Source organism: Argopecten irradians, chromosome 16 (genome assembly GCF_041381155.1).
Source record: "Argopecten irradians isolate NY chromosome 16, Ai_NY, whole genome shotgun sequence".
Lineage (NCBI taxonomy): Eukaryota > Metazoa > Mollusca > Bivalvia > Pectinida > Pectinidae > Argopecten > Argopecten irradians.
This window is the reverse complement of record NC_091149.1, coordinates 32868177-32894709: the sequence shown is the minus strand read 5'-3', so window position 1 is coordinate 32894709 and position 26533 is coordinate 32868177. Positions and strand designations below refer to the sequence as shown.

General features: G+C 36.1%; 1 protein-coding gene across 1 annotated transcript; it reads left to right on the top strand.

The window, feature by feature from the left end:
- The first annotated feature begins 279 nt into the window (after positions 1-279).
- On the top strand, positions 280-25512 carry LOC138310182 (mucin-2-like). The gene is made up of 14 exons (XM_069251303.1): positions 280-366; positions 1285-1950; positions 2460-3075; positions 3422-4363; positions 5459-7195; positions 8596-8711; positions 9275-9333; positions 10281-10456; positions 11428-11596; positions 11939-12103; positions 15342-15540; positions 15803-15934; positions 16258-16307; positions 24147-25512. The coding sequence occupies exons 1-14, from the start codon at positions 280-282 to the stop codon at positions 24166-24168; spliced, it is 5136 nt and encodes a 1711-aa protein (XP_069107404.1). The 3' UTR covers positions 24169-25512.
- The last annotated feature ends 1021 nt before the right edge of the window (positions 25513-26533 follow it).

Below are 26533 nucleotides of genomic sequence, written 5' to 3'. Positions count from 1 at the left end.
CTACAACTATGTACCCACTACTACAACTGATGATAATGTACCCACTACTACAACTATGATAACTACTACACACTACAGTACCCCTAATGATAACTACAACTATACAGTACCCACTAACTGCAACTACGTTAACCCACTACTAACCAACGAACATTATCCAAGTTTCTACAAGCTACGGTAACTACTACAACAACAAAACCCACTACTTTACAACAACAGTACACCACTACTCCACCAACTACATCTACACGTAACAGTACCACTACTACAACTACGATAATGTACCCACACGTATACTCCAACTACTACGGTACACCCACTACTCACAACTACGGTACCCCCACAACAACTATGACTAATGCAACGGTACACACGACTACTACTGATGATAACGGTACCCACAACTACTACAACTACGGTACACACTACTACAAGACTACCGGTACCCACTACTACAACTACTAGTACCCCACTACTACAACTAATGATTACTACCACTACTACAACTACAACTACCCTACAACAACAAACTACAGTACCCACTACTGACAATTACCGTACCTACTACTACACTACTACAGTACCCACTAGCTTACAACTACAGTACACACACTACTACAAACTACCGTACCTACTACAGACAATACAGACCCACTACAAAACTACTGTACCCACGACTACAACTACTACCACAACTACAGTACCCACTTCCACAACTACAGTACCAACCTACAACTACAGTACCCACTACTACAACTACTAGTACCCAATACTACAAATTACAGTACCCACTACTACAACTACATAGTACCAACTACTACAACTACCGAACCCACCTACAACAACTACGCTACCACACTACAACAACTACGATAATGTACACTACTACTACTGACAATGTACCCGAATACTACAACTGAAGATATGTACTACAACACATGACCAACTACTACTACCCACTACTACAACTACGGGTACCCCACAACTACAAACGACAGATTACCCACTACTAACAACTAACGGTACCAACTAGTACTACCGTACCCACTACAACAACTGCAGCTACGCCACTACTACCACTACAGGTACCCCAATACTACTACTAACTACAGTACCCACTACTACAACTACGGTACCCACTATACTACAACTACAGTACCCACAACTACAACTACGGTACCCACTACTACAAACTACAGTACCCACTACTACAACTACAGTACCCACTACTACAACTACGGTACCCACTACTAAATCTAACAGTACCCACTACTACAACTACAGTACCCAACTACTACAACTACGGTACCCACTACTACAACTACAATACCAACTTCTACAACTACAGGTACCCACTACTACAACTACAGTACCCACTACTACAACTACGGTATCCAATTCTACCCACTACTACAACTACAGTACCCACTACTACCAACTACGGTACCCACAACTACAACTACAGTACCCACTACTACAACTACGGTACCCACTACTACAACTACAGTACCAACACTACTACAACTACGGTACCCACTACTACAACAACAGTACCCACTACTACAACTACAGTACCCACTACTACAAACAACACGGTACCCCACTACTACAACTACAGTACCCACTACTACAACTACAGTACCCACTACTACAAACTACGGTACCCACTACTACAACTACGGTACCCACTACTACAACTACGGTACCCACTACTACAACTACGGTACCCACTACTACAACTACGGTACCCACACTACTACAACTACGGTACCCACTACTACAAACTACGGTACCCCACTACTACAACTACAGTACCCACTACTACAACTACTGGTACCCACTACTAACAACAAGTACTACAGTACCCACAACTACAACTACTGTACCGTACCTACTACTACAACTACAGTACCCACTACTACAACTACAGTACCCACTACTACAACTACAGTACCCTACTACTACAATTACAGTACTACCCACTACTACAACTACAGTACCCACTACTACTACAACTACAGTACCCACTACTACAACTACAGTACCCACTACCACAACTACAGTACCCACTACTACAACTACAGTACCCACTACTACAACTACAGTACCACTACTACTACAACTACAGTACCCACTACTACAACTACAGTACCCACTACTACAACTACAGTACCACTACTACAACTACTGTACCCACTACTACAACTACGGTACCCACTACTACAACTACAGTACCCACTACTACAACTACAGTACCCACTATACACCACTACTACAACTACAGTACCACTACTACTACAACAACTACCATACCCACTACTACAACTACGGTACCCACTACTAAAAACTACAGTACCCACTACTAAAACAACGGTACCAACTATTACAACTACCGTACCCCACTACAACAACTGCGGTACCCACTACTACAACTACAGTACCCATTACTACTACTACAGTACCCACTACTACAACTACAGTACCCACTACTACAACTAGAGCATCCAATACAACAACTACGGTACCCACTACTACAACTTCAATACCCACTACTACAACTACAGTACCCACTACTTCAACTAACCGTACCCACTACTACAACTACGGTACCCACTACTTACAACTACAGTACCCACTACTACAACTACGGTACCCACGACTACAACTACATTACCTACTACTACAACTACGGTACCCACTACTACAACTACCGTACCCACTACCACAACTACAGTACCCACTACTACAACTACAGTACCCAATACTACAACTACGGTACCCACTACTACAACTACAGTACCCACTACTACAACTACGGAACCAACTACTACAACTACAATACCCACTACTTCAACTACCTGTACCCACTACTACAACTACGGTACCCACTACTAAAACTACAGTACCCACTAAAAACAACTACGGTACCCACTACTACAGCTACAATACCCACTACTACAACTACAGCACCCACTACTACAACAACTACAAACTACCCACTACTACAACTACAATACCCACTACTACAACTACAGTACCCACTACTTCAACTACGTACCCACTACTACAACTACGGTACCCACTACTACAACTACAGTACCCACTACTACAAACTACGGTACCCACGACTACAACTACATTACCCACTACTACAACTACGGTACCCGATACTACAACTACAGTACCCACTACTACAACTACAGTACCTACTACTACAACTACAGTACCTACTACTACAACTACGGTACCCACTACTACTACAACTACAGTACCCACTACAACAACTACGGTACCCACTACTGCAACTACAATACCCACTACTACAACTACGGTACCCACTACTACAACTACAGTACCCACTACTAACTAACAACTACCGTACCCACTACTACAACTACGGTACCCGATACTACAACTACAGTACCCACTACTACAACTACGGTAACCTACTACTACAACTACATTACCCACTACAACAACTACGGTACCCGATACTACAACTACAGTACCCACTACTACAACTATGGTACCAACTACAACAAACTACGGTACCCGATACTACAACTACCGTACCCACTACTACAACTACAGTACCCACTACTACAACTACAGTACCCACTACTAAACTACAGTACCCACTACAACAACTACGGTACCCACTACTACAGCTACAGTACCCACTACTACAGCTACAGTACCCACTACTACAACTACAGTACCCACTACTACAACTACAGTACCCACTACTATACTACAACTACGGTACCCACTACTTCAACTACAATACCCACTACTACAACTACACTACCCACTACTACAACTACAGTACCTACTACTACAACTACAGTACCCACTACTACTACAACTACGGTACCCACTACTAACAACTACAGTACCCACTACTACAACTACGGTACCCACTACTACAACAACTACAGTACCCACTACTACAACTACGGTACCCACTACTACAACTACAGTACCCACTACTATAACTACCGTACCCACTACTACAACTACGGTACCCATACTACAACTACAGTACCCACTACTACAACTACGGTACCCACTACTACAACTACAGTACCCACTACAACAACTACGGTACCCACCATACTACAACTACAGTACCCACTACTACAAGTATGGTACCCACTACAACAACTACGGTACCCACTACTACAACTACAGTACCCCCCACTACTACAACTACAGTACCCACTACTACAACTACAGTACCCACTACTACAACTACAGTACCCACTACAACAACTACGGTACCCACTACAGTACAACTACAGTACCCACTACTACAACTACAGTACCCACTACTACAACTACAGTACCCACTACTACAACTACAGTACCCACTACTACAACTACATACCCACTACTACAACTACAATACCCACTACTACAACTACACTACCCACTACTACAACTACAGTACCCACTACTACAACTACAGTACCCACTACTACAACTACAGTACCCACTACTACAACTACATACCCACTACTACAACTACAGTACCCACTACTACAACTACAGTACCCACTACTACAACTACATACCCACTACTACACTACGGTACCCACTACTACAACTACAGTACCCACTACTACAACTACAACCCACACTACTACTAGTACAGTACCCACTACTACAACTACGTACCCACTACTACAACTACAGTACCCACTACTACAACTACAGTACCCACTACTACAACTACAGTACCCACTACTACAACTACAGTACCCACTACTACAACTACAGTACCCACTACTACAACTACAGTACCCACTACTACAACTACAGTACCCACTCTACAACTACTACGGTACCCACTACTACAACTAACAGTACCCACTACTACAACTACGGTACCCACTACTACAACTACAGTACCCACTACTACAACTACGGTACACACTACTACAACTACAGTACCAACTACTACAACTACAGTACCCACTACTACAACTACAGTACCCACTACTACAACTACAGTACCCACTTCTACAACTACCGTACCCACTACTACAACTACAGTACCCATTTCTACAACAACTACCGTACCCACTACTACAACTACAGTACCCACTACTACAACTACAGTACCCACTACTACAACTACCGTACCCACTATTCTACAACTACAGTACCCACTACTACAACTACAGTACCCACTACTACAACTACAGTACCCACTACTACAACTACAGTACCCACTACTACAACTACAGTACCCACTACTACAACTACAGTACCCACTACTACAACTTCAGTACATCCCCACTACTACAACTACAGTACATCCCCACATCTACTACAACTTACATCTCCCACATCTACTACAAACTTCTGATACATCTCCAATATCTACTACAACTTCAGATACATCTCCACATCTACTACAACTTCTGATACATCTCCCACATCTATACAACTTCAGATACATCTCCCACATCTACTACAACTTCTGATACATCTTCCACATCTACCACAACTTCAGATACATCTCCCACATCTACTACAACTTCTAAGACATTTCCCACATCTACTACAACTTCTGATACATCTCCCACATCTATTACAACTTCTGATACATCTCCCACATCTACTACAACTTCTGATTCATCTCCCACATCTATTACAACTTCAGATACATCTCCCATATCTACTACAACTTCAGATACATCTCACACATCTGCTACAACTTCTGATACATCTCCCACATCTATTACAACTTCAGATACATCTCCAACATCTACTATAACTTCTGATACATCTCCCACATCTACTACATTTTCTGATACATCACCCACACATCTACTACAACTTCTGATACATCTCCCACATCTACTACTACAACTTCTGGTACAATCTCCCATATCTACTACAACTTCTGATACATCTCCCAAATCTTCTACAACTTCAGATACATCTCCCACATCTAGTACAACTTCTGATACATCTCCCATATCTACTACAACTTCAGATACATCTCCCACATCCACTACAACTTCAGATACATCTCCCACATCTACTACAACTTCTTATACATCTCCCACATCTACTACAACTTCAGATACATCTCCCACATCCACTACTTCTGATACATCTCCCACATCTACTACAACTTCTTATACAGATACATCTCCCACATCTACTACAACTTCTTATACAGATACATCTCCCACATCTACTACAACCTCAGATACATCGTCCACATCTACTACAACTTCAGATACATCTAAAACATCTACTACAACTTCCGATACATCTCCCACATCTGCTACAACTTCTGATACATCTCCCACATCTATTACAACTTCAGATACATCTCCAACATCTACTACAACTTCTGATACATCTCCCACATCTACTACATTTTCTGATACATCACCCACATCTACTACAACTTCTGATACATCTCCCGCATCTACTACAACTTCTGGTACATCTCCCATATCTACTACAACTTCTGATACATCTCCCAAATCTTCTACAACTTCAGATACATCTCCCACATCTAGTACAACTTCTGATACATCTCCCATATCTACTACAACTTCAGATACATCTCCCACATCCACTACAACTTCAGATACATCTCCCACATCTACTACAACTTCTTATACATCTCCCACATCTACTACAACTTCAGATACATCTCCCACATCCACTACTTCTGATACATCTCCCACATCTACTACAACTTCTGATACAGATACATCTCCCACATCTACTACAACCTCAGATACATCGTCCACATCTACTACAACTTCAGATACATCTAAAACATCTACTACAACTTCCGATACATCTCCCACATCTACTACAACCTCAGATACATCGTCCACATCTACTACAACTTCAGATACATCTCCCACATCTACTACAACCTCAGATACATCTCCCACATCTACTACAACTTCAGATACATCTCCCACATCTACTACAACCTCAGATACATCGTCCACATCTACTACAACTTCAGATACATCTAAAACATCTACTACAACTTCCGATACATCTCCCACATCTACCACAACGTCTGATACATCTGCCACATCTACTACAACTGCAGCTCCATCTCATCCAACCACAACTACCACAACGTCCAGTGCCACTACTGCCAGTACAGCTGCTCCCACAACTGCACCCGGCGATACAATTATTTCCAAAGGTATGCTCAAGATCCATTGTTGTCTGCTTTGTTATCATAATACTCATCAAAGTAAATTAATTGCTTATATTTAATTTGTCTTATACAATATATTTCAATTCATTTCCATTAATTGGCATGCAATATGTAGCCTCTCGTACTCGCAAACGCAATTGTACCTGTTCAATGCCATAGGAAATGTCGTAGCATACACAATACAAAATGCACGCGCTGTACCCGGACGCTTTGTTTGGCAGCTGACGATCCATAATGTTTTACTAAAGGTTAAAAAAACACCTTTTTATTGGCTTTAATCTTCACAATTACAAAAAGTATTGAAAGTAGCCAGGTGAAAGAAGTGAATAAAAAAGTAAGTTCATTTTAAATATTCCTAAATAAATCTGATAGAGGTGATCAACTGCTGTGTTTTATCAGTAAATTGACGAACTAGTTTTACACTGATTACAAAATGACTTTTAATTAGAAAAAAATATATGATTATATATAATTAGTTTAGTGGCCCAAATATTATTAGCATACTACTGATACTAAACTTATCATATTAAATGTCTTATTTCGACTGGCGTCTTATTGATTACCTTACGGTAATTGATTATCACTACGCTGGTGACAAACAACAAAATAAACCTGTGTACAGCGAATCTTGTGCCTAGTTGATGACGTAATTTTATCTCACCGATGCATGCATTCTGATGTTATGATTGCTACAAAATGTAATTCTACATTTTGTAGAAATTTAGTTTAACAATTATAAAAATGTTACTATTACAAACACGAGGCTCAAGACGGCTTGACAGTCACCTGAACGCTGATACAGAAAGAACATGGCAAAGTCGGTTCAAATCACATCATTATAGTTTAAAATCATCGTTCCAAGTCCACTATCAATTTGTTCTCCAATAGACATAATGCACATTTTCACTTGCTGCTAGGTCAAAGACCAAGTGGATGACGAACTCGTGAATCTGCCAAAACAAAAGTCATTATGACAGCGTGTTTTATATGAATTATGTTTAATGAATGCTGAACCTATTGTACAGAAGGTCTTTATGGGCGATATTTTATCTGTGTATAGATACTCGTTTGACGTTCCGCGTGAATTCCTAGTAGGTTTTGCATATTAGCTTTCTTTATATACAAAAAAGTCTAACTTCATTTTACAAGTTTGTATACCATTATTTGAAATATATGGAATTTCAATAACGACACTTTGAATGCACAACGTGTTTGTGTATGAAATGTTGAAAATACACACATGTAGTGTTAGCATTTATAAGACATTCAGGACAAGTCCGATAGAACTATCTCTCTATTCATTGCATGTGTTTGATAACCGTTTAGATATATTTTCAAACTGAATGATATGTTACAGACAAAAGTTTTTATTTGTTTTGTTTCAGATGAAATAGCTATTTCCATTAATATGACTGTCGTTGTGGAAGTTACATTTGAGGACGACTTAAAGAACCCTTCGACAACTCTTTATCACACATACGAGATGAAGTTCCAGGACATGGTAAGAATTAACGTTACCTCTTATAGATATTCAGTTTGGTTCGGGTATAATTATGTTAGCCAGTTATATGATAGGTGTGGTATATATAGATTAGTATTTTATTCAGAGGGTATTGCAGGGGCTAACACTCACATTGAAAAGGCAAAATGATACACGTTATTTGTAGGTACATAATAATTCGTCTGTAAAGAAAATTATCAAAAATGATTTCTAAAAATTATTTTATACATGTAGCATTAAATTAGTTTCATCAAATCAAAAACATTACGCACGAATGCAGCATTCATGGATAACTACAAAATCTCATGAGTGGCTGCCTACTTAAAAACTAAGAATGACGTTTATGGTCTGTATCCATCATACAAAATATTGTAGTTACTGATCATATATTAATATACATAATATGCGTAATATGGTTCATACTTACTACTGTAGTCATGTTCTGTTTGCGGGTATGCATTTTTATGGTAGAGTATATGAGATTTATTGAAATATGAAAGAGATTTTCCATAGTGCAAACAAGTATCACGAGACAAATAACGAATAACATAATTACATTTCAGATAAAAAAGCAATACATAACTTATGAAGGTTTCCGGAGTGTCACTATTTTTAATTTTACGTAAGTATACTTAATAGTAGATACAAATCAACCTTAACATTTATAAATGATCCGTTTTAATTTCCTAGACCCTATAAATCTATATTTAAAAAATGTACAAAACAAATGTTACAATATTCACTTCGGTGTGCCAAATGCGGAACATAATACAAATCTTAACTCTAAATAAACACATAAAGCTGTTCAGCACATTTTTTACACAGAAGTCTTTTTCAGTTTTGCACATAAAATGGTAAACTATTCCAGATGTAAGGACCTTGGTATGTAGAAAATATCTTGAATATATTTGTTTTAAAAGATGGCAAGTAAAACCCATTCTGTGTTGATGATCTGGTTGTCCTTGTTCGGATTTCCGATGACAGCTTAAAATTGTCTATAAAGTTATCGGGAGCTATATTGTTTAGAACCTTGTAAATCAAAATAGAATTGTGACATCTTAACATAGTCCGCTTTTGTGAATGGTAACCAATTAATGATTTTAAAACATATCACTTGAGGGTGATGAAAGCTGCGTAGCATTGCATCAATTGTTCTTATGGGTATCATCCTAAACATACATAAATTATCCATCTGTAAACATTTTCTCATTGTTATACCCATATACAATAGTTTCTATAAAAACTGTATTGACAAAAAATGCCAATAAATGAACTGTTAAATTCACTGTTAAAATGTGTTGTTGGACCGAAGTGACGTTACGATGGGGTATATAACAAAACAGTTATTGACTGGGTTTTCGGACATGTTTTGTGTGGGTATCCTGATAAATAAAGCTTCAAAATTATAGCAAAAATTAGTATAATTGAATCAGGGATGTGCATACTTACTATTTCAAATACAATTATTTAATTTCTTCACAACTTGTAAAAAACTTTTTTGGAGGTTACAAATGGCCGCTGTACACGTGGTCCATTAATTACAAACTAACAAGTTGTTTTATATTATAGAGAAGGCAGTGTGGAATGTAACTACAAGGTGAATTTTGAAGGCGTAAATAAAAGGACGGCTCTGACAAAATTAAATGAAACAGATTGGAGCAATCAGAATTTGACAATCGGAAATGTAACACATAGTGTAGACGTTACCAAGACGCTAAGAAGAACCAAGGAGCATATTGATCACCGTAAGACTTTATTTTATAAAGTTGAATTTTAGACATATAATGTATTTCAAAGTATTATTTAGCCCTGCCTAGCCATGAATAGGGAAACGTCGACGATATGAAACGGGCTTGTACCTCTAAATAGATTTATTTTAATGCAATCTAATATATGCATTATTTAAATTTGTTATTCCTTATGCTTTTTTTATGGATGATACTGACAACGTCAACAGCTCAGACGAGAGTTTTGCATTTGTTAAGGAATTATGTTACTCAAAACAAATTTACAAATGTACATACTTATTAAAGGTTTGGATTTTATAATCATTCAATTTCGTCAGTGTACTGCTTGAAACTCTTGTGTGATCACACATATATAGACAGTGTCTGGATGATAACAATGAGTTGTCTACCTTACCATGGGTAGCCATCTGAAAGACCTGGTATTTGATCAGCAAACTGAATTTTGTACGAATGACAGTAAATGTATATAAATATAGAGAGTAATTCAACTCAAATATCCATTTTGGTTTGTTTATGTTTACGTCCTATTAACATACAGAGCCATGTAAGGACGTGCCAGGTTTGATGTATATTCTTTATAGCCACGAATGAGAAAAAGTCTATTACCATTACATGTAAGTGTCCTCGCCCTGTCGGCGTATTGATACTGCCAAGCCAATAGACACAACCAATATGGCGTCAGCTGTTCTGGTAGATTACTTTAGAACAGTTTCTAGATGAACTTTATCAACAATTGTAGCTTATTTGCATTATTTAGAACATGATTACAACTCTGCTTATGTTACGCCAATTAGTTGGTATTAGGGTAGATCTTTCGTTGAATTATCATTATCATTAAATATCATTTTATGGCATACAATGTACTTCGCTTATACATAAATGCACTACATGTATGCTTCAAGCACAACTTTTTTTTTGAATTAAAAAATATATGTATTGCATATAGATATGTTTTTGCTTTATTTCAGAACAAAATTTGGGTATTTGTGACTTGCAAAGCAACTGCAACTCATACCAAATTTGTGCAGATGGTTCTAACGATGGTTTTGTATGTAGATCTAAATGTACACAAATAACCTGTGGACAGTACGGAGAGTGTTTATTGCATCCAGTGCCGGGAGAGAATGCCACATGCAGGTAAGATCCCCAATTCTACTATTAAAACAAATTGGGAGGCCACAGTATAATATGACTAACTTGTTGTCCTTCATTATTTTTATTTACAAATCAATTGATCTGAAAATGTATCAAAGTTATTTTCATAACAGACAAACCTAAAATAACTATATTAGGGATGTATAAGTACATACTAGGTTTTCAAATCGCCTAACCAACTACAAATGGGGAGGTAAGTCTAAAAACCAATATAAACAAATTTTTTTTCCTGATATTGTAGTTCAGAGTATCGATAACGACGATTTTGTGAGCTTTGGGAAAGCAATAACTTTTACAAAATGTACCATATTCATACCGTTGCAGATGCCATCCTAACTCCATATTTGAGCACTACAGTGACAACTGCGATAAGTCTGCTGACATCGCTAACATTTTGGCCGTGGTCAGTGGTGTAGGGGGAGCAGTGGTCATCATCGTCGTCGTCATCGTCGTCTGTATCTTCTGGAATAGGAAGACGAAGAAAGATAGGTACGGTAACTCTCGGTTAATGAAACAAAACACATTTATATTTTGCTTCATTTGAAAAAAGACTACATATATTGCACATTTACCATCCCTGAAGGGTTTTAGATTCTCATTAAACATGCAATAACACGAAAATAGATGATAGAAATTATTTTGCGCTCTGTCCTACATCAGATGAAGTTTAAATTGCGCATGTGACAAAAGCAAAATATCATACCAAATGATATTTACTGTATTTACTCCTTCGGCGGTGTAGCATTCTGAATATACATCGTGACCATCTTAACTATTTTTTAGTAATGGAAAGCATTTATTGTTAATGTCACCATACTATATATATATATACATAAAAAAAAACACAACTATAAAACAGTTTTTTCTCCCTAGCGCTTTCTCGGCTCATGCCGGTCTTCAGGGGTTTGAATTCTTTTATTTGTAAAACATGACGTCATAGTACAATGACGTCATAGTAAGATTACGTCATGACATGGTACATAAAGATATTGTGAATGGTTCTGGAAGAAAATAACAAAAACATGAGGACGAAATAAAAACTAATATGAAGTTCCTTTGTCCCGTTCTGAATTTAGCACAGGTTTCATAAGTTGAATGAAATACATTTCTTTATTTTCTCTTTTTAAAAGATCTGAATTGGACATTTGATATATTGGTAAAATAAAAAAAATTATCATTAATTTAATTAATTAAGGGAGAAAAAACTGTTTTATAGTTGTGTTTTTTTATGTATATGGAAACGATCACATGGACATTGTTCTTTTTTATTTATATATATATATATATATTTATTGCATAAACTATAGAACAAGATCACGTCTGTTTTATAAGATAGCACACGTAGAGTAATACTAAAATGTTGGTAATTAGCCTTTCATTGTTATTTTGGATCCGATTGTCTTTCTGGTGTGACGACCATGAACTGCTCCTTCGAATGGCGTGCGATATCGATTGCAACTGTCTCTTAAATGAAATACATGTTATTATTGTCCGTGGTATTATTCTGTTACACAGCAAATAACTGCAGAAAAATTGTAATTACTCGTTTGCGGGCGTATTTTTTAATTGTTTGTAGACTTTTGTTGTGTTCATAACAAGGACATGGAGCTATATTTGATACTTACCTAAATGATTGAAATGTTATGTCTTGAACATGATCTTAAATCGCAAATAAGAGGATAGTGGGATTTCCTGTTGCATAAAAGTGGCACACCGTTAAAGTTAATCCAGTTTTGTTATCAAATTAAACTTTTGTTTAGTATGGTACTGTAGATACTGACAAAATAAATAATAACTTCGTGTGGTGGCGTACATATCCATTATCAGACGAATCCTATGTAACAAAGACAACTTTACTTCAAAGTAGTTGCAATTTTGGTATTTTTTTATGCTGCCTTTTTATACAACCTATTTTAATTTTCTTTCATTTTTATTTTCACCTCAATTTCTTCGTATAAATGCAATGAAGAAGTCATAACGCATTAATCAAATTATCCCTAAATTACTGTATATTTGATATGCTCAACAGCCCAAAGGGAGATAACTCCTGAGTATATAATTTAACCAAACCATAATAATCGACCATAGAATAAACCGCAGGGTAAAGGTAACTCCATACTTTTGGGAACTCCCATGTCATTATTTTTTATACTTGGTCTTCTTTTCTACCATGTTTTCCGTAAATTCCAAATATGATGACTTATGTTTGATTATTTAAAAAATGCCATGATACAAAACCATCATTCCACATCAGTTTATTCCGTCTTTGCATATTACAGAGTTAGCTCCCTTGCGGGTAGGAATCGATTATTACGTCATTATTTTGTGAGCGAAATTCACGTCGTTCTCCGAAACGTATGACGTTACGCTCGCAAAAACATGACGTCACAATCAATACCTATCCGCAAGTGCAGATAACTCTGTAATATGCAAATTCGGAATATGTTTTGTGATATTACATCTGGTTTGTGTCTCGGAAAATCTTTAAAGGCCCTACTGTATAGTGGCTGAATATATATTCCATAGAAATGATTTTGATTTTACTTTGAATTTATTTATTTTGGCCTTTTATTTCGGATTATTAATATACTAGCTTTATACCGTTTTTCCTCATTATGACATCTGGTTTGTGTCTGGGTTTTTTAAAAATAATTTTCTCCATATTTTAGATTTTAAGGGAATTCGTATGCATTTTTTACAATAATTCCAGAGATAAGGGCCGGTTGGGTCCCCTTTATCTTTTATTGAGACTAAAGTTACTTCCGGTGTTTAAAATTCATTTACATTTACGACAGATAAAGGAAAATATGAGAAGTATCATCTAATTTTAACGTTATTACTTTGACTTGAAATGCATAACAATGTTTAGACATTCAATATAATATGCAGACAATTTTCACTTGTTGAAAAAATACCCTAGTGGAATATCGTAGTATATCTGAAACCATTCTAGAACTTAAAGCAACATCCACTGTTTCCAGTGTAACGCCATGCGATTTGGCGCTGTTTTCAAAAGTATGGACCTATCTTAAATTAACATCACCGTATACCTACCATATATCATATTCCGTGTTTTGTCACCGCATGTTGAGACGTTAATATTTGAACACCACTTTCGGTACGAAATTGGTCCTTTCCTGTATTTTCAACAAACAATAAATCTCTCTGCACAATAATTCCAGAGATAAGGGCCGATTGGGTCCCCTTTTATCATTTATTGAGACTAAAGTTACTTCCGGTGTTTAAAATTCATTTGCATTTACGACAGATAAAGGAAAATATGAGAAGTATCATCTAATTTTAACGTTATTACTTTGACTTGAAATGCATAACAATGTTTAGACATTCAATATAATAATGCAGACAATTTTCACTTGTTGAAAAAATACCCTAGTGGAATATCGTAGTATATCTGAAACCATTCTAGAACTTAAAGCAACATCCACTGTTTCCAGTGTAACGCCATGCGATTTGGCGCTGTTTTCAAAAGTATGGACCTATCTTAAATTAACATCACCGTATACCTACCATATATCATATTCCGTGTTTTGTCACCGCATGTTGAGACGTTAATATTTGAACACCACTTTCGGTACGAATTGGTCCTTTCCTGTAATTTGAAAAACTTATCAACAAACAATAAATCTCCCTGCATTGACAACACAAATGACAAAGATACAGATTGTAGGGTAATGAATAAGTATCGAGGTTTACTTTTTCTCCGAAGGCAAAACAGGGCGTATGGTAGTGAGTTTAGCATACCAACAAAGTTGAAGAAGTGGCAGTCTAACAGAGCATATAACTTTGGAGGAGAAGGAAGGCGGAAACGATCTAACACAGACCACATGTGGGGAAGCTCCAGGAATGATCGACCGAGCGGATATTACAATGGGTGGAGTGGTACCAACGATTTTGATACAGAATCGGTAATATGCATTTCAATACCATTTCAATTAGAAGTATCAAATTCCTTTTTATGATCCTGTCATGGCTTTTGTCGTCAGATATTGAAATAGTTTTCGGAAATCTTAATGTGAAATAAAAAAAAATATTTGCAAGGAGCATTGTGACTTTAATTTTCAGTAACTGTTAATGTTGATGTCAACTTAACGTTCAATCATGGGTATGGTATATACGTTTCCACACTTGCACAACACAAAATTATTAGTCTTCTCATTTTCATTGAAGCCTCGTATGTATATGCCGATGGAAGTACGGCATACACCACGTGACCATCGCGCCTCTATTACGCATGAGCAAGGACGACCAGAGTACCATGAACCTGGAGATGCGTACAGGTCACTTGATACTGAAAATCAGGTCAGTTCTAGTGCAGATTTTAGGGATTACTAGAATAATATGAAACAATTAGTAGCACAGTTTCCTACTTCTGGGCAAGCAATGTCGAAATAAGCGTAAGCCACGTACTCCCCAGTACTATTATCTTTTAAGTTTTCATTTACAATCAATATATTTCAACTAGAATTACAATTTCTCTCTCCGGATATCAAACAGAGGCGTCAAATCGAATAATCTGAACCCTATAAGCGTCGCTTTGATGATATATATGCATGCTACATCACTAAAACTTGTTCAACATTTACAAAAGTCGTGACTTTATGATGATTTCCTTCCATTCACAGATGTTTATCAGACGCCCGACATTATCAACACGTCACAGCGAAATGTTTGGGTAGGTAGATGGGTATATAGTAGTAAAACGTCATCAATGTTACAAACTTACGTCACAAATGTCTTTCAATACAATTCCGTAGAAAAAGGTTTACTGTTTCCATATACGAAGCACAATGAGGAACAAATGCAACTTCGTTTAGATAGATACAACCACACATGTTCATTTGGAGAAAGTCTTTTTCCTCTATACTAAGGTTATGGAAATAGAAATATTTCTTAATTAGGTAATCGGGAAAGTTATGAGGAAGGTTACAATGTTAAAATAAGCGATTAAGCTAAGAATTTGGCCATTACCTTTTACTAGCTGCACATATTAGTGGACTACATGTATATTATTGTGCCAGCTCCAAACAAAGTGACTTTTCATTGAGTTACTGTAATCAATAAGGTACCAAAAGATAAATGTGAACATGTATAGTTTAGCACGTAATATCATACGTGTTTGTAAAATATATTCATTGGTTATCTGATCTTGCATAAATATCAAATATCTAACATGACGCTACCCAAATTGGTACACTTTTGAAGAAAATCGCAAAGCTTTTCTTACATGTGCTTGAATCCAGATTGTTCTTTTAACATTCCACAAATAGTTGTCTTCAGCTTTAATTTCATGATCTGTTTACTTGTCATCAGTATTAGTGTGTATATATATATAAATAGAGAGTTTTGAAGTATGCCTGGCCAAGCCCTGTGTTTCAGCATGTTTGAGTACCCAAAATGGTACACCTCCTAAATTTGATTTTATTAATGTTATGTATGACACTAAATACATGTAGTTATGAGATAAGGGAGATAACTCCTATAGCTTTTTTTATCAATACATCCTATGAAAGCCTAGGTCATATCATTGATTTAGGTTATAGAACTTTCTAGAATATAATCATGTATAAACAAATATGTTTGTAAACATGTTGATTTTAAGTAGAGATCTAGAATGATCTATTTCCAGAAAGTTATGTGTGTTTACTTGTTTACTGTTTTTAGTTAGATATTTCTAGAAGTAGAAGGTTCTCCAATATTCTTGAATTAGGGTTAAGCTATATATACTCCAGCTGCCCAAGGCTAATCAGAACTGTAATGAGACCTGTAATAAGACATATCAAGAATTGTACAGCGCCATATAAGATTCTATTGGGAGAGCTATTGTGACTTTATCTGTGGATTATTACAACACTTTGTGTGGATTTATTCATATTGCCTGGAACTTTACAAATCATCGGTGGACATTCAATTTCCTTGTGGATTTGTGATTATTGTTAATTTGAAACCTGGAAGGATAAAGGATTTATACCAGGACATTCGCATACAGATAAGTAACACTTTAAATCATCGTCCTAGTCTTGTACCACCACCAATTACTTTAGATATTGTAAACCATCTCTGTATAATATTGTATATATAATTAAATTGTGTTTTGAATTTAGCTGCTGGTTTCTCATTTCTGTTATTCGTTAATGTAACAGAATTGGGGGCTCGTCCGGGATCGATATTTCATTTGTGGAATCTAACTTTGAAAAATTAATTAAGAAATTTTCAAAATTTGTGTAAAAACTTTAAGTTTACATTTGAAACCAACAGCTAGATTAACATGACTACTATGCAGGTAGAACAGTTTGTTAAAGCGCCATCCCTGGATGTTCTTTTGCAAGTTAGTAAGAAGGATTTACTGTTATTTGGTAAACATTTAGGCCTTACTATCAAAACTAATTTGAGGAAAGCTGAAATTAGGAATGTAATTATAAGATATTTTGTTGACAATGACAAATTTGACTCTAGTGCATTAGATAGTATAGAGGAAACAGTCACTTCAGAAATCCAAATTAGACAAATGGAACTTGAACATGAAATGAAAATGAAACAAATAGAGAAAGAAATGAGAGAAAGAGAAATAGAAAAGGAGTTAAGAGAAAAAGAAATAGACAAAGAAAGAGAGTTAAGAGAAAAAGAAATAGACAAAGAAAGAGAGTTAAGAGAAAAAGAAATTGAAAGAGAATTAAAAGAAAAAGAGATTGAGAGAGATCAGATGTTAGAGCTAGAGAAGCAGAAAATTCAAGCTGAAACAGAACTTAGAATGAAAGAATTAGAGCTAGCTTCTCAAGACATTTCAAGTAATCTAACTTTTAGGGGTTTACAAGGAATCAGTGGTTTTGATGTCAGTAGAAACATTAGGTAAGTTCCTCCTTTTCAAGAGAAAGAAGTTGACAAGTATTTTCTGCATTTTGAGAAAATAGCTGATAGTATGAAATGGCCTGAAGATAAGCTTACAATGCTTCTTCAGAGTGTCTTGATTGGTAAAGCTAGAGACATTTATTCTTCTTTATCTGTAGATGAGATTTCAAATTACCAAGTAGTCAAGAAAGCTACTTTGAAAGCTTATGAGTTAGTTCCTGAGGCTTACCGCCAGAAATTTCGAAACTCGAGAAAGAGAGATGAACAAACTCATGTAGAATTTGCCAGAGAAAAAAAAACAATTATTTAATAGGTGGTGTGATTCTAAAGAAATTGATGAGGATTTCGGTAAATTGAGGCAATTATTGTTGATAGAGGAGTTTAAACGTTGTGTCCACACAAACATAAAAACTCATTTAGATGAGAGAAAAGTTGAAACACTTAGTGAAGCAGCTACAATGGCTGATGATTACGCTCTCACCCACAAAGGCTCATTTGTTAAAAACAGTTCTCAAGACAAAAACAGTACCACAGGTACTAGTAAATTTGGTCAGCCTAGGAACCCAACCTTTAGTGGCCCTTCTAACGACAAACCTAAATTAGGTGATAAGACTAAGTCTGATTCTAAAACAGATCATAGGGCGGGTGTATGGTGTTATGTCTGAATGTTATTCTCTCCAGCGTAAGGAGCAAAGGCGTAAACGGTCAGTTCCTTCTGTGTTAGCTATGTCAAAGCCTAGTCAGAAACTTAGTAATATTGTGGAAGATTCTAAAGTGTCTGTTGAGATTAAGAGCTCAGAGTCTGATAGTGTCTTGGAGAAGTACTCTCCCTTCATTTCTGAAGGTTTTGTTTCACTTACTAGTGATATCACCAACTTGAAACCTGTGAAGATTTTGAGAGATACTGGGGCTTCTCATTCTTTAATATTAGATGGTGTAGTGCCTTTGTCTGAGGAGACCTCATGTGGTAGTAGTGTTTTGCTTCAAGGTGTAGAGTTAGGTTTTGTTAATGTGCCTCTCCATTGTGTTTATTTAAAGTCAGACTTGGTTACTGGGCCTGTCACCATTGGTGTTAGACCGGAACTTCCCATAGAGGGCGTGTCGCTCATTTTAGGCAATGACTTGGCTGGAGAGAAAGTTAGGGTAGATCCCTTAGTGTCCAGTATTCCAGATAAAACAGATGATACTGAGACTATTCAACAGGAATTTCCTGGTATTTTCCCTTCTTGTGCTGTAACTCGTTCAATGAGTAAGAAGGTTTCTGATGTTGCAGTAGTTGAGGATCATTATAGTCCAGGGTTAGGTGACACTTTCTTGGCTCATGATATAGAGGATGTCGGGAGCAAGTGTGATCTTTTGAGCAATCCTGTAGACTTTGATAGTGATAGAGTTGTTCCTAACAAGGGTACTTCTTTGTCTGACATGATGAGTAAATCATCTTTGTCTAGAGAGGAGCTTATAGTAGAGCAGGAGAAAGATCCTGAAATCTCCTTATTGTGTAATCGGGCTTTGAGTGAGGAAGAGGCTGAGAAAGTCCCGGTTTGTTACTTCCGTCAGTCAGGTGTGTTGATGCGCAAGTGGCGCCCCCCCTGATGTGTCTCCCGAGGAAGACTGGAAGGTTGTCAATCAAATAGTTGTCCCACCGAGGTATAGGCAAGATATTCTAAGTTTGTCTCATGACGTACCTATGGCAGGGCATCTAGGTGTGACCAAGACTTATAACAGGATCTTAGATCACTTCTTTTGGCCCAAGTTGAAACGGGATGTGGCTGATTTTTGTAGGTCTAGTCATACTTGTCAGGTGGTAGGGAAACCTAATCAGAAAATCCCTGTTGCACCTTTGCATCCCATTCCAGCATTTGAGGAACCATTTAGTAGAGTCATTATAGACTGTGTAGGTCCTCTACCCAAAACTAAGTCTGGGAATGAGTATCTTTTAACTATTATGTGTGCTTCCACACGCTTTCCTGAAGCCATTCCACTCAGGAATATTAAAGCCCCTAACATAGTCAAGGCTTTGGTTAAATTCTTTACATTGGTTGGTCTTCCAAAAGCTGTCCAATCGGACCAAGGTTCGAATTTCATGTCTTGTATTTTTCAACAAGTCATGTACCAGCTCCAGATCAAGCAGTATAGGTCTAGTGCTTATCATCCAGAGTCTCAGGGTGCGTTAGAACGTTTTCATCAGACATTGAAGAATATGATGAGATCTTATTGTTTTGAAAACAAAAGAGATTGGGACGAAGGTATACACGTGTTGTTGTTTGGCGTTAGAGAATCTGTACAAGAATCTCTCGGCTTCAGTCCCTTTGAGCTTGTGTTTGGACATACTGTACGTGGTCCTTTGAAAATTTTGAAAGACAAAATTTTGGACGAAGATTCTAAAGTGAATCTCTTAGAGTATGTGTCTAACTTTAAGCAAAGGTTGACAAGGGCATGTGAACTGGCAAAAGAAAATTTGGCCCTTACTCAAACCAAAATGAAAACATGGTATGATAAAGATGCCCGTGCAAGAAGTTTTGATCCAGGTGACAAAATTTGGCTCTATTACCAATACCGGGTCAGCCTTTGCAAGCTAGATATTTTGGACCTTATGTTGTTGAGAAAAAGGTCGATGATGTTAACTACATTGTACAAACTCCAGGGAGGCGCAAGAAAACTCAATTATGTCATGTTAATATGCTTAAGAAATATGTAGATAGAGAAGAGAGCAAGACCTCTCAACCTATTGCTACTTTGGCCTCTGTACCATCACAAAGTGAAAGTACAGCTGATATTTGTAAATTAGACTTAGATGGTGGTGTACAAGATGTAGGTTTAGACTGTGGTCTTAAGTTACGGAACTCAGATGTGCTCGCGAACTTGGACAAGAAACTATGTTATCTATCAGAAAAGGAACGCAATGAACTGAAAGATTTGATACTTGAGTTTAAACATTTGTTTCCGGATACACCAGGCAAAACAGATGCTATCTATCACGACGTGGATGTGGGCGATGCGCCACCTGTCAAGCAACATCCTTACCGTGTCAACCCTTTGAAAGAAGAACATTTAAAGAAAGAAATTCAATGCATGTTGGACAATGATATTATTGAACCAAGCAAAAGTGAATGGAGCTCTCCATGTGTTCTGGTACCAAAGCCAGATAAGACATACCGGTTCTGTACTGACTTCAGAAAAGTAAACTCTGTCAGTAAAACAGACTCTTATCCAATTCCAAGGATTGACTCGTGTATTGACAAAGTTGGCAAAGCCAAGTATGTTAGCAAGTTTGACCTGTTGAAAGGATATTGGCAGGTGCCATTAACAGAAAGAGCTAAAGAAGTGTCGGCATTTGTAACCTCGCAAGGTTTGTACCAGTACAAAGTTATGCCGTTTGGTATGAAGAATGCCCCGGCAACATTTCAACGTCTTCTTAACAGCGTGATATCAGACCTGGAAGGCTGCGATGGATACATTGATGACGTCATCAACTACCACGACACGTGGGAAGACCATCTACGCGGGATTCGCGAATTCTTCGAGAGACTCACTACCATGAAATTGACTGTCAACTTATTGAAATGTGAATTTTGTCATGCAACTGTTGAATTTTTAGGTCATGTTGTAGGACAGGGGCAGGTTAAACCTGTTCAGGCCAAAGTAGAATCAATTATAGATTTTCCAGCTCCTGGAGGCAAGAGAGAGCTGATGAGATTTCTTGGTATGGCTGGATACTACAGAAAATTTTGTCAAAATTTCTCTGTTATAGCAGCTCCACTTACTGCTTTGTTAAAGAAAAATGTCAAATTTGTCTGGTCAGACGAATGTAAGTCTGCCTTTGAGAAATTGAAAGCCATACTATCAAACTCACCAGTTCTGACTGCTCCAGATTTTAATAAACAGTTTAAACTGTTTGTTGACGCCAGCGATGTAGGTGTTGGTGCTGTTTTGATGCAAGAAGGTACTGAACAAATTGACCATCCAATTTGTTATTTCTCGAAAAAGTTTGACAAACACCAGAGAAATTATTCCACCATTGAGAAAGAATGTTTAGCGTTGATTTTGGCCTTGAACCAATTTGATGTATGTCTCTGCACTACAGTTGTGCCTGTGTTGGTCTTCACCGACCACAACCTTTTGACATTCATTGGGAAAATGAAAAACAAAAATCAAAGAATTCTCAGGTGGAGTTTGACTTTGCAAGAGTACAATCTTGACATCAAACATATCAAAGGAAAAGACAATATTCTGGCTGATGCTTTATCAAGGATTTAAATATGACTTAATATTTGAAGAAAGTTTCCTTTTCAAGAAAACTTTCTTTTCTTTAAGGAGGGGTGTGTTATGTATGACACTAAATACATGTAGTTATGAGATAAGGGAGATAACTCCTATAGCTTTTTTATCAATACATCCTATGAAGGCCTAGGTCATATCATTGATTTAGGTTATAGAACTTTCTAGAATATAATCATGTATAAACAAATATGTTTGTAAACATGTTGATTTTAAGTAGAGATCTAGAATGATCTATTTCCAGAAAGTTATGTGTGTTTACTTGTTTACTGTTTTTAGTTAGATATTTCTAGAAGTAGAAGGTTCTCCAATATTCTTGAATTAGGGTTAAGCTATATATACTTCAGCTGCCCAAGGCTAATCAGAACTGTAATGAGACCTGTAATAAGACATATCAAGAATTGTACAGCGCCATATAAGATTCTATTGGGAGAGCTATTGTGACTTTATCTGTGGATTATTACAACACTTTGTGTGGATTTATTCATATTGCCTGGAACTTTACAAATCATCGGTGGACATTCAATTTCCTTGTGGATTTGTGATTATTGTTAATTTGAAACCTGGAAGGATCAAGGATTTATACCAGGACATTCGCATACAGATAAGTAACACTTTAAATCATCGTCCTAGTCTTGTACCACCACCAATTACTTTAGATATTGTAAACCATCTCTGTATAATATTGTATATATAATTAAATTGTGTTTTGAATTTAGCTGCTGGTTTCTCATTTCTGTTATTCGTTAATGTAACATTAATAAATGTCTAGACATGATAAATATGTTTGAATTCATTTAAGGAAAATTACAATATATTTTAGTTGATTAAAGCCACATATCTGTCAAAAATGTCCCATTCAGCAATTGTTTTCCGTGTTTTAAAATATATGGTGTTTTTAGGGTTATCGCACGACGTCGTTTCCCGGATTTTGTTCACAATTTCCTTATTTTCATTTTTAAATAGAGATAATAAGCAACAGGAAAGAGTATGGCATATAAAAATTGTCATAGTTACTGTTAATGACCTTGATTTTTGTTCAGGACAGTTATTGTCAGTTTAGAGTGTACACTGAAAATTCTGCTTCTTATATATTAAAAGTGTACCAATTTGGGTAGATTACCAGTTTGGGTAGACTACCAATTTGGGTAGCGTCACGTTATATTATTTAAAAAGTTAGAAAAAGGAAAAGAAAAGAAGACCTAATACATAAAATGTTAATGGAAAACAAACATGTATATCCCTAATATGATTATCATAGACACTGCATTGCAGACCATATGTTAAAACATTTTTTATTACCATTAATTAAAGGTCACAGCTGTCTATAATCGTACTTAAACTGACACAATTATATTGTCTGTAACATTTCACTTTATTTTTACAGGTACCGAGAACGATTTGTGTGAGATCTGCCATACCTACAATTACATTTTCATTATCATTGACTGTAATTCATGTATACTACTTTTATAATACATAGGTGTGATTTTGAAAACATAACTATTGAAAATACGATAATCATTTATTTTCATTTCACAATGTATCAGTGTGCTCCTAAGGAGGCTGAAGTCCTGTACATGTATAAATACTTTATTGATTAGCTTGACGATTAATCAGTAAGCTTTGTGACAGCAAAATCACGTTCATAAATAAACTATAGTTTTACTGTTACCTATACATTACAAATATAGTTTTTGTGTTTGTTTCCTAAAACGGAAGTTCTTCAAAAATGTCTTGTTTACTTAACGAAGCTTGTACGTAATTTGAAAATAGCTTTCTTACTGAATGAAGCTTGTATTTAATCTCAAATTTATGCATCGAAGCTTATAATTAATCTGAAAATATATTGTTTACTCAATGATGCATTCTCACATTTATACATCTGAGTTTGAATTGTTTACTAAATGAAGTTTGCACTTAATCTGAAAATATCTTGTTATTATCGTTATCACATAAACTATTATTGTGTACGCAACAATTGCGTTAAAGAAATATTCGCAATCAAATACTGTGGCAATAGACTTGTCGTGTATGTTATTTTGCCTGCTATTGAACATAATACATAGTCATTTGACTGTTGACCTTTTCTTCCTGCATGGCAGAATCCAACTCTTAATTACAGAGAATAATGTCAAGGTCGCAGGTGGATGCTATTGTATAGTCACATGTCTGGAGAAATATGTCTAATATGTTCAGTAAATTGTGTCCAATAATAATGAAATGTTATTGATATGTCTGGTTAGATAATAATGACCAGTAAAAATAGTTTGTAACTTTTCCTGTTGTTATAAGTGATGCCATTGAAAGACTGCTACTTGAAGTGTTGTACATTTCCTCTGATTTATAGAAACCCCAAAACACAACGGCTATATCTTCCCCCAAACATACGTTTTGTGATATGCTTGCTGTGATCGAGATAACACATAATGACTTTATGTAACTTGTATCTGATAGGTACATTATAAATGTACAAATATGGTAATTTCTTTTCGAATGTTATAAATTGTACTTGATAACGAAACAAAATCAAGAAACAAGGCAACCATAATCAATACCAAAACGTTCTACAAGGTTTGTTTTACACTTTTTTATTGTGATTTTTTAGTGTTTCCAGCGCAGCATGTGCTGAAATAATTTGTATAAATTATGAAATATGTGATAAAATGCATGATATTTTATACGACCTTGTCATAATATGTTTTTGTGGTTAATTGTTATTTATGCATTGAATTAAAACCGTTATTGTACGACGTTTTTCGTTTTGTCATTTGTTGATGTACTTAGTATATAGTCTTAAGGACGTCTCTATCTCAATACGGTCATTAAAGGATGCTAAGGAAAATTATCACATATTTCATTCAAGGGATATAATAGACTTTTCCTGAATCTACTCGAGTTAAGATCATGATTTTAGTTTTTATAAGGGACGAAGTCTATTTCAAAATAAAAAAAAAAATATCTAAGACGCAATGTTGCATATAAATCAGATTCACCATTGACAATATCAAAAAGAAATTTGAGATAATGCTTGATATCTTCTTACATTCTGATGAATTAGAAGCTCCGCATAGTTATGTTCTGGTAGTTGGTGTAACAGTGGGCAGTATTTTGCGCATTACCCTACCAAAGTTACAATTAGCGATTCAATTAAATGTTAGTACAATTCCAGTATTGGTAATGGTAATGTATGTAATGTGGACAAAGATAATGGTTATTTTTGAAAATCTGTCCCTCTACCAAACGCACGGAATACAAATACATGTCCGTTCACTTAAGTATCTGCTCTGGTGAGGATTCAGTCTCGTTCATCCTCGTTGAAATATCAATTTAAAAGTTTTAATGGTTCTCAAAACATAATTGCAAGTTGCCACATAGAAAATTTATCAAACCATTATTCCGTTGTTTGTAGAGTGAGACATCATTTTTAACTGTATCAAGCTAATTTCTGCTGTAAATCTTTTTTAGATTCACTGAGAGTCTGAGATGATACTAATAAGAATATAAGCTTGAAATTTTTTGAAATGTTTATTTTTATTTTTTTTTTACATTTTAGTGAAGTTAAAGTGATCTGTATTTTTAGCAAGGAATGCTAAAAAATTCTGAAACATTACAAATTTTGTAATGGGACGAAAAATCAAATACACTGACCCCCTATTTTTATGATGATTTAAAAAAAACTTTTGTTTCTTTTTTGAACTGCAAGATGTTAGAAAAAGTTAGTCATCAAAACTTGGTTTTTGTGCTTGACTGATAAGCCAGTAGGATGCGGAG

What these genes read in the sequence shown, in the direction of transcription:
- LOC138310182 (XM_069251303.1), top strand. Translation starts at nt 280, where the DNA reads ATGTACCCACACGTATACTCCAACTACTACGGTACACCCACTACTCAC. An exon ending in CACTTGATACTGAAAATCAG is followed by an intron (nt 15,935 to 16,257) that starts GTCAGTTCTAGT and finishes TTCCATTCACAG; the next exon opens with ATGTTTATCAGACGCCCGAC. An exon ending in CGTCACAGCGAAATGTTTGG is followed by an intron (nt 16,308 to 24,146) that starts GTAGGTAGATGG and finishes TTATTTTTACAG; the next exon opens with GTACCGAGAACGATTTGTGT.